Source organism: Orycteropus afer, unplaced genomic scaffold (genome assembly GCF_000298275.1).
Source record: "Orycteropus afer afer isolate SDZICR_OR568_19922 unplaced genomic scaffold, OryAfe1.0 scaffold00010, whole genome shotgun sequence".
NCBI classification, from domain to species: Eukaryota; Metazoa; Chordata; class Mammalia; order Tubulidentata; family Orycteropodidae; genus Orycteropus; species Orycteropus afer.
In genome coordinates, this window is record NW_006921597.1 from 19,688,721 (window position 1) to 19,699,518 (window position 10,798).

Sequence of the window (10,798 nt, forward strand, 5' to 3'; positions counted from 1 at the left end):
TAGCAGCCTGCCATGCTCTGCTAACCTTGGGACTTTCAATGGACTTGAATTAATGGCCTGCCATGTGGCAGGTATAACATTGAGACTGTGCATTTTATTTGTTGATCTTGGGCTTGTTAGCCTCAGCAGCCAGTAGCTGCCTGAGTGAAGAGATGCCTCTAGCTTCAGTGGGCCGGGAGCAAAAGACAGAGCTGAAGCCAAGGTTGAAGGGTTTTCACCCAGCCCCTAGAGTCTGGCACTTGGAACTCGGATGTCTAGCCTTCTGAACTGTAAGAGAATAAACTTCTGATTGTTAAGGCCATCCCATTTGTGGTATATTCTTGTCAGAGCGGCACTAGGTAACCAAAACACATAATTTTTTTTTTTTTAAATACATATATATGTATATATTTTAACATCTTTGAAACTAGGCTGCATCTTCCAATCAGTGGCATCTAAAATTTAATGAAATAATAGAAGCATCCCAAGTGATCCTCAGGACTAGGCAAGTTTGGAGAAAAATAAACAGTTCCCTAGGGCGGTGCTTCCCCACTTGTCTTTAACATCACTCAGTACCTGATTCTGAATCAAAAGGTCTGGGTTAAGGCCTGAGCTTCTGCATTTCTAACAAGCTGCCAGATGATCTAATGAACCACATTTTGGGTAGCAAAGTTCTAAAATATTTTCATCAGAGGAAGACCCTGCCACCAAGACTTATTTAAGTAAACTGAAATAACTGGCATAGAGAAATTGACCGATGGAGTCTTCCATGTCTGTGAGGCAAATGCTAGACTGCACTCTCATCTCTCCCCAGGAAAGAGAAGCTGAGGTGGGGGCCAGAAGGAGAGCTGTCCCAAACTCAGAGAAGCCAGAGACTGGAGTCCAAACTTCCCACAGAAGCAGTTTGTTATGTGAGGCAGCACAAGTACCAGCAAAGTTCAGTTACCAGGTGCAGTTGGGTCTCAAGGGCTTTAGTCTGCCCAGGCGAAGCAGTCCTATTATCTACCACATACCCTATTTTCCCTCATTCATTCACCAAATTTTTATTGAGGACCCACTAGTAAACCACAGGGAGCTCTGGTAGCGTAGTGCCTAAGGCACTTGACTGCTAACCAGAAGGCTGGCGGTTCAAACCCACCAGCCACTCCTTGGAAGGAAGATGGGGCAATCTACTTCCGTAGTGATCCTGCCTCGGAAACCCAAGGAGGGGTCGCTATGAGTCGGGTCTGACTCGATAACAACAACAACAACAGTAAACCACAAGGTCTAAAGGATTAAATGATGAATCAGATTTGATCCCTGATATCCAGGGGAGGCATTCAGAGTCTGGGGAAAAGAGACTTGTAAACAGGCAAAGTACATGAACTCTGCAGCTAGCGCTTGTTGTTGTTGTTATGTGCCGTCGAGTCAGCCCTGACTCATAGCGACCCCTCCTTGCGTTTCCGAGGCAGTATCACTATGGAAGTAGGATTGCCCAACCTTCCTTCCGAGGAGTGGCTGGTGGGTTTGAACCGCCAGCCTTCTGGTTAGCAGTCAAGTGCCTGAGGCACTACGCCACCAGAGCTCCCTATAACAAGTATGTACAAAGAGATGAGCAAACACAAAACAACAATGCTAATAGCTTTCTGGAGCAGCCGCTGGAGGAGCTGAGTGAAATGTTTCCAATCTTTCCAAGGAAGGTGCCATCCAAAACAAAAGTTTCTTCCCAGGACTGTCTTGCTATAATGGGTGAAACCGTGAAACTAAGACCCTATAATCTGGAGGACTCAGTAGGTGGAGTGCTTCCCATGTTTATGCTCCTAATTCTCAGCTTTAAGAGGGAAGTGAATCCAAGGAAGGAGACTTTTAGGGAATGAGCCCCTCAGAAGGATAGGGGCGGTCATTATCTTTCTCCAGAGCGAGCTAGTATTTCCAGCCCAGTTTCCTGTGTTGGAACACAGCAGATCGTTTCCCTAGGTACACAAGCATATGCGTCTTTGCCCTTTGTCATACTGAGCTCTTAATTAGCTTAACCCATCACACTGACGACTATAAATGCTAAAACCCCTAGGTAAGAAGTAGGTTTCCAGTTGGGGTAGGGAGTCTCAGGCAAGGTATTCAGGGTACAAAAACTGGTCAGGGGTACATAGCTTGTTCCCTCATCCCACCCCACAGGAGGGCTAAGGAACTGATACTTCATCCTTACTTATTTTTTCCTTGTCTTCCATCTCACAGATAGGAAACTCTGGAAGAGACGCTTAAGTGCCAGAGGAAGCAGCCAAGGAGACAGCAGGAGGATGGGGAGTGGCATCAGCGCTGAGGACAAAGAGCTGGCCAAGAGGTCCAAGGAGCTAGAAAAGAAACTGCAAGAGGATGCTGATAAGGAAGCCAAGACCGTCAAGCTGCTATTGCTGGGTGAGCGAGATGGGAAGATGAGCAAGAGAAGGAGAGGCACTGCTCCTTCCTGCTTATCCTGGATGGTAGGTGGGTTCCAGGAGTGGTAGTCCATTTTCCCTCTCCCCTATCCAGGCTCAGGCTAGAAGACTGGGAGCTCTAAGGCTGAATTAATATGGGGTCTGCACAGGCAGCCCAAGGTGATCCAGAATGCCAAAGCTACTGTGGAATTTTCGTGCTCTTCCTTGAACCAGAAATAGGGAAGAGTGCAAGGGCCAGGATAAACCCATCCATCTCCAAACCTAACCAAACCCAACACCTCCTCCTCACTTGAGAAATACTAAGAGCTCTGGGTTGCAGATACTTACCTCATGTGGACTCAGGGAACTCTGAGTGAAGGAATCAGAAGAGGACAGGACCTTCCCTCACCAATGGACTCAGAAGCCCCATCATAATAGTGCTCTACGGTTCCTTTTCTTTGCTTGTGGAGGAATAAAAACTTTGGAAGTAGGAAGCCCTGAGAGGGGAGGAATGGAGTCTTCATCAACAGCAGTACCTTCCTGGCTTTCTATTCAGAAGCTGCCTCTAAAGCTCTTGCCAGACGGGAGGTTCACCAACTTGATGAGCTCCTAAGCAGATCACTGGTCTGTGCCAAGAAAAGTGCCTCAATCAGTCTGTGAAATTGATCATGGCTGTAAATAGAAGCAAGATGAGGAAGAGTTTGGGACACCTGGCTTAGGGGGAAAAAACAAAACACTAACAGTACTACAGATGTAGGTTAGTTGGGACAGAAGGGCTCCATGTAGGAGAGGCCCATCAACCTAGAACCAAAGCACCAGGCTGAAGCACCTCTTTTTCTCCAGCTAATCTATGACACAACCCCCTAGGGACACACTGAAGGAGCTTATCTCCGTAAGCTGGGCCCAGACTCCAGGGAGCTCAGGAAAGGAAACGGGAAACAGAGAGGGCAGGGCCACTGAGAGATCTCTTAAGCCTAAGCAGCTTTCTTCTAGGATCAGGGTAAGTAGTTTAGAGGGAACAGCACAGGTGAAGTGGGAGGGGGTCAAAGGATCAGAATGAAATAGACTGTGAGGAAGAAGGGTGAAGGGTACACAGGTTTTTCTATAGGCAAGTGGAGTGCAAATGAGTTAATAAAGGAAACTGTCAAAACTATAAAAATGTAGTATTTTATTGAAATGATCCCAGCGCTCTCCAATCCTAACCTAATACCACCCTCCTCAGTCAGAAATGAGCAGAAAGGAGAAATGTGTTAAAGGAATTCCCCTGAATCTATCTCAGCAGGAAATTTTGCCCCTCTCCCCACCCCGACCCCTCCAGGGACACTTGACAATTTCTGGAGACATTTTGGTTGTCACAACTGGAGGGGCTGCTACTAGCCTTTAGTAGGTTGTTGTTGTTGTTGTTATGTGCCGTCGAGTCGGCCCTGACTCATAGCGACCCCTCCTTGGGTTTCTGAGGCAGTATCACTACGGAAGTAGGATTGCCCAACCTTCCTTCCGAGGAGTGGCTGGTGGGTTTGAACCGCCAGCCGTCTGGTTAGCAGGCAAGTGTCCTAGCCACTATGCTACCAGAGCTCCCGCCTTTAGTGGGTAGAGGTCAGAAATGCTAAACATCCTACAATGAACAAAACAACCCCTTACACAAACAGGATTATCCAGTCCAAGGTGTCAGTAGTGCCAAGGTCAAGAAACACTCCTCTGAATCCAGGTTGAAAGGTCTGAGCTCAAGTCTGGGAGGAATTGAGGGCAGTAGGTATTCTTGTGTTCTGCTCTAACAAAGCTCCCAACCAAGCAAGGGCTAAGACTTCTCAAGGGCCGTCTACTGGAGGGCTGGGGAGAGCTGAAGGAAATCTCAAACATAAGCATTTTTCCCTTTAGGTGCTGGAGAGTCAGGAAAGAGCACTATTGTCAAACAGATGAAGTGAGTAGGAACAAAACCCCAACGGACTAGGGCAGGATGAAGCAGGGGTGGTACTGAGAGTGAAAGGTTTTTTTTTAACCTTAAGGAAACCCAAATGTAATGAATATAAAGTATCTATCTGATTCCCAATACTCCTCACCTGCTTGCCCCTTGCCTTGCCCTACCTTCTACCTTGGAACAGCAATAGGAAGACAAGAGATGGGGTTTTTATGATGCATTAAATCCCCAGACTCCCAACCTCTTAGGTCTAGTTACTCTGGTCCAGCTGAGGGCTGGGTGCCTGCCCCTTGCAGGATCATCCACCAAGATGGCTATTCGCCAGAAGAATGCCTGGAGTTCAAGTCCATCATCTATGGGAATGTGCTGCAGTCCATCCTGGCTATCATCCGGGCCATGTCCACACTGGGCATTGACTATGCCGAACCAAGCCATGCGGTATGTGGTTAATGGTATGTGTGGTTGAGGGTGGAAGCAGGAAGGGCTACGGAAAAGAAAGACCAGAGGCCAACAAGCTGCGAGGAAAGATGGGTTAGAAAAAGTTTTGTGTAACTGAAATCCCACCTGCTGAGCTCAAGTCTTTTTATTTAGTCCTGAGGAAGCAAGTAGCGCCTACCTTTATAATAAAGGAGCCCTGGTGATGCAACAGTTAAGTGCTGCTAACTGAAGGTTGGTAGTTCAAACCTGCCCAGCAGCTCTGTGGGAGCAAAGACCTGATGATCTGTTCCTATGATTACAGCCTAGAAAACTTTATGAGGCAGTTCTGTTCTGTCACATGGGGTCATTATGAGTCAAAAATGGACTCAGGGCACCTAACGGCAGCAATACCTTTATAATAAATGTTTACATAACTGCCCTCAGCTTCCTTTGGCTTTTTGTCTTATTTTACCACTCTATGTGGACTCTGTGCCCTGACCATGGCACTTTTATAAACTAAATCCCTAGTTCCAGTATTGGCCTTTTCTTAGATTTGCATCATTGAGAGAACAAAGGTGAGGGGTTCCTGTCTTCCATCTTCTCTATTTCATGATCAGTCTGCTCTTTAAGCCTTCAATCTCCCCTGGAGCAGAGGACCCTGTTTTGTGGAGGAACACTTTTGGACTGTGTATGGAAGACAGGAACACCAGAGAGGAAGCACTGGGGACCTGTGCCATCTGCTGGGCATCCCAGGGCTGGATACAGTGCCACCCTCTACATCTCAGGAGCACAACTCCAGTATGTTTTCTTAGTGTAGAATCTTCACTGGAGAATGCCTCCATCTTAGGCTTTAGGAGCAACGCAAAATGTTACTATGGTTTCCATTCCCCCAGAAGCCTCCAGGATGGCCATTACCCCTGTGTAGTTCTCAGTCAGGTTTCTGCATTACAGGATGATGGGAGACAGCTCAACAACCTGGCTGACTCCACTGAGGAAGGCACCATGCCTCCTGAGCTGGTGGAGGTTATCAGGAAGCTGTGGAAAGACAGTGGAGTGCAAGCCTGCTTCGACAGAGCTGCAGAGTACCAGCTCAATGACTCCGCATCATAGTAAGATTCTGACTGGGGAGTGGGTGGGATGAGGCTTAAGCAACCTGTCAGGAGAAATTTGCTGAGCCTGTAATTTCAGACGTTGAAAGCTGAGGACCATGGACTGAATGAATTCAGGCTGTTTTGTTATGTTATGCTTAAGCAATGTTTTACTATGTTTTGAATTTAATGCCTTTAGATCGGGATATGTGCCACAGTTCCCATCACTCTGTATTGTCTTACACTGGCTGATTGCAGCTAACAAAACTGACAATGCAAAATTTCTGTCTAGTAGCCCTTTAACGAGACTATTCACTTAAGACTCTCCTTTAAGAACCATGAAAACCAAGATACTCTGGCAGTTCTGCCACACTCTCTCCCAGGAATAATGTAATCCATGGTTGGCCTTTTAGGGCTAAATTTCTAGCTGGTAACTCAGGCTCTACTTAGGCCACTACCCAGTAACAAAAGTCTCCTTCACTCACAAGGAATCATGGCAGGTGGCATACAAAATGCAAGGGCAAACAAAAGAAAGAACCAAAGCTGGTTCCAAAAAAAAAGGGACACAGACTTTATCCTATCTCAGATAGATATCTTAGGCATTAGTGAGATGAAAGGGAATAGTATTGGCCATTTTGAATTGGACAATCACATGGTATACTATTCCAGGGATAAACAAACTGAAGGGGAACTGTGTCACACTCATCATCAAAAAGAACATTTCAAGATCTAATCTGAAATACAACACTGTAAATGATAGAGTAATATCCAAACACCTACAATGAAGGCCAGTTGATACAACTATTATTCAAATTTATGCACCAATCATGAATGCCGAAGATGAAGAAATTGAAGGTTTGTTTTTTTTTAAAACCAACTTTGCAGTCTGAAATTGATCAACATGCAATCAAGATGCACTAATAATTACTGGTGATTGGAATGCAAAAGTTGGAAACAAAAAAGGATCAGTTGGAAAATATGGTCTTGGTGACAGATACATCACTGGAGACTGCATGATGGAATTCTGCAAGAGGAATAATTTATTCATAGCAAACACTTTTTTTCAACAATATAAAGGGCAACTATAAACAAAGACCTCACCGATAGACTACAAAGGAGTCAAATCAACTACATTTGTGGAAAAGGGCATTAGAGAAATTCAGTATCATCAGTCATAACAAAGCCAGGCACTGAGTGTGAAAACAGTAAATCAACTGCTCATATGCAAGTTCAACTTGAAGCTGAAGAAAACTGAAAGTCCACAAGAGCCAAAGTTCAACCTTGAGTGTATCCCACCTGAATTTAGAGATCATCTCACGAACAGATTTAACGCATTGAAGACCAATGATCCAAGACAGGTAAGAAACGGGAAGACAAAGACATCATATATGAAGAAAGTAAAAGGTCATTAAAAACCCAGGAAAGAAAGGAAAGGCCAACACGGATGTCACGAGAGACTCTAAAACTTGCTCTTAAATGGAGAGTAGCTAAAGAGAATAGAAGAAATGGAGAACTAAAGAGCTAAACAGAAGATTTCAAAGGGCAGCTGGAGAAGACAAAGTTAAGTATTGTAATCAAATGTACAAAAACCTGGAGTTAGAAAACCAAAAGGAAAGAACATGCTCAGTGTGGTGGTTAAGTGTGTGTGTCAACTTGGCTGGGCCTGGTTGAGTGGCTGGGCAGCTGAATGTAGTTATTCTCCATGGTGAGACTGGCAATTAACTCCACGGTGAAATCTATTGGAGCAGCTGAGTAGCTGCTTTGGGTATGTGGTCTGCTTCCCATATGTAAGAAATAGCTTTGGGAATGGTCTCTAGCTTATGGCATGCTTGAACCCTGCATGTAGCTGTGTCATTGTTCAGCAGCCTGCCATGCTCTGCTAACCCTGGGACTTTCAATGGACTTGAATGAATGACCTGCCGTGTGGTTTGCTATAACATCGGAACTGTGCCCTTTTATTTATCGACCTTGGGCTTGTTAGCCTCAGCAGCCAGTAGCTGCCTGAGTGAAGAGATGCCTCTAGCTTCAGTGGGCCGGGAGCAAGAGGCAGAGCTGAAGCCCAAGAGGTCAAGGGGTTTTCACCTAGCCCCTAGAGCCTGGCATTTGGAACTTGGACTTCTACCCTCCTGAACTGTAAGAGAATAAACTTGTTTGTTAAGGCCATCCCATTTGTGGTTTATTCTTGTCAGAGTAGCACTAGGTAACCAGAACACTCAGCATCTCTCAAGTTGAAAGAACAGAAGAAAAAATTCAAGCCGTGGCTTGCAATACTGAAAGATTACTATGGACAAAACATTGAATGATGCAGGAAGCATTAAAAGAAGATGGAAGGAATACACAAAGTTACTGTACTAAAAGGAACTGGTCAGTGTTCAACCATTTCAAGAGGTAGCATATGATCAACAACTGCTGGTACTGAAGGAAGAAGTCCTAGGTGCACTGAGGGAACTGGCAAAAAGCAAGGCTCCAGGAATTGATGAAACATTCATTGAGATGTTTCAACAACAGATACAGTGCTGGAAGCACTCATTCATCTATGCCAAGAAACTTGGAGGGCAGCTACCTGGCCACTTGATTGGAAAAGATCCATATTTGTGCCCATTAAAAAGAAAGGTGATCCAACAGAATGTGGAAATTATCGAACAGTATCACTGATATCACACATAAGTAAAATCTTGCAGAAGATAATTCAAAAATGGCTGCAGCAGTATATTGACAGAGAACTTCCAGAAATGCAAGCTGGATTCAGAAGAGGACATGTAATAGAGGATATCACTGCTGATATCAGATGGGTCTTGGCTGAAAGCAAACAATACAGAAAGATGTTTACTTGTGTTTTACTGACCATGTAAAAGAATTTGACTGTGTGGATAATAACAAATTATGGACAACACTGTGAAGAATGGGAATTCCAGAACACTTAATTGTGCTCATGAGGAACCTAGGCCAAAAGGAGGTTGTCTGAACAGAATAAGGGGATACTGCATGGTTTAAATCAGGACAGGAGTATCTTTTCACCACACTTATTCAATCTGCAGGCTGAGCAATAACCCAAAAAGCTGGACTATACAAAGAAGAGTGTGGCACCAGGTTTGGAGGAATATTTAATAACCACCTGTGATATGCAGATGACACAACTTTGCTTGTTGAAAGAGGACTTGAAGCATTTACTGATGAAGATCAAAGACTACAGCCTTCAATATGGATTCCACATCAACATGAAGAAAACAAAAATCCTCACAACTGGTCCAATAAGCAACATCATGATAAATGGAGAAAAGACTGAAGTTGTCAACAATTTCATTTTACTTGGATCTACAATCAACACCCATGGAAGCAGCAGCCAAGAAATCATATGACATATTGCACTGGGGAAATCTGCTGCAGAAGACCTCTTTAAAATGCTGAAAAGGAAAAGATATCACTTTGAGGGCTAAGGTGTGCCTTGTCCAAGCCACGGTATTTTTTCAGTCACCTCAAATGCTTGTGAAAGCTGGACAATGAGTACAGAAGATTGAATAATTGATGCCTTTGAATTATGGTGTTGGTGAAGAATATTAAAAATACCATGGATTGTCAGAAGAACGAACAAATCTGTCTTGGTTAGCAGTATAGCCAGAATGATTCTTAAAAGTGAGGATGGTGAAACTTTGTCTTTTTTACTTTGGATATAAGGAGGGCTCAGTCCCTGGAGAAGGACATCATGCTTGGTAAAGTAGAGGGTCAGTGAAAAAGAGTAAGATTCTCAACAAGATGGACTGACACAGTGGCTTCAACAATGGGCTTGTGATGGCACAGCACCAGGCAGTGTTTCATTCTGTTGCACACAGGGTCAAGCACCTACCACCACCTCAGATAACATGGTACAGTGGACAGGCATGGGCTTTGGAGTGGAACAGACCTAGGTTTAACCCTGTTCTACCACCTAAATTTTTAGTATTATTTACTATCGCTGGGACACTCACAAAGGCCCTGTCACTGTCAGGTGCATAATATACACCATCTCAGTTAATCTGCACAAGGTTCCATTTATTAGCTCCATTTTACAGATGAAAAACCTAGGCTTGGAGAAGTTAATTAACTAGCCCAAGGTCATAGATACGAGGCAGAGGCTAAATTTGACTCCACATCTGTTTGACCACAAAGCTGTATATTTTTTACAAAACAATGCTTCTTGACTCTGGGCAAGTTATTTTTAAGTCTTCTGAATTTTTCCTTCATCTGTAAAATGGAGATATAAAACCTGAAGGCTTATGAGCATGAAATGAGAATTTAAATGTGAAAATCCCTAGCATGCTACAGGCATGCTTAATTTCCCTTCCCTTCTCTTCTTAGTTATCTAACTTCACATCTGACTTCCATCTGTTCTTTAAAAAAATTTTTAGTGGTAATTTTCAAACATACATAAAAGTAGAATAATATAACCAATCATCTAGCTAACACAGTTATCAACTCAACTCACAGCCATTCTTGTTTCATTTGACTTCTATCCACCCCTGGATTATTTTGAGGCCAGTCCCAGATATATTTCATCCTACATATTTCATTGTTTCTAAAAAACACAGGCTCTTTCTAAACATTAATTTAATACCATCAAATGTAGAAGTCAGTGTTCAAATTTCCCCAGTTATCTGAAATGTTTGCCTCCCTATTTGCTTCAGGATACAAGTAAGGTCCACACATGGCATTTGTTCAGGTGTTCCTAAAAATCTACTCCTGCCTCTTGATAGAACCTTTGACACCCATTTAAACACTACATCTCTGTCAAGAGGCTGGACAAGCTTGTGGTCAGGCCAAACCCAAGGAAAAGTTATCTGACTTGATTTAAATGGGACAAATCTCACCTCAAATGGGCTTGTCCTGCATTCCATCTTCCATGTCTTTTTTTTTTAAATTGTGATTTTGGGGAAAATTTACAGAGCAAATTCACTTTCCATACAGCAGTTCACATACACTTTGTCTCATGACATTGACCACAATTTACCACAATGCAACAGCTCCCC

General features: G+C 43.8%; 1 protein-coding gene across 1 annotated transcript in view; it reads left to right on the forward strand.

Moving 5' to 3' along the window:
* The first annotated feature begins 2,255 nt into the window (after positions 1-2,255).
* GNAT2 (G protein subunit alpha transducin 2) overlaps positions 2,256-10,798 on the forward strand; it is a 13,131-nt gene continuing 4,588 nt past the window's right edge. Inside the window, exons 1-4 of the mRNA XM_007949668.2 lie at positions 2,256-2,373; positions 4,251-4,293; positions 4,587-4,728; positions 5,659-5,816. Of these exons, the coding sequence (XP_007947859.1) occupies positions 2,256-2,373; positions 4,251-4,293; positions 4,587-4,728; positions 5,659-5,816 (461 nt within the window). The remainder of the gene's footprint in view (positions 2,374-4,250; positions 4,294-4,586; positions 4,729-5,658; positions 5,817-10,798) is intronic.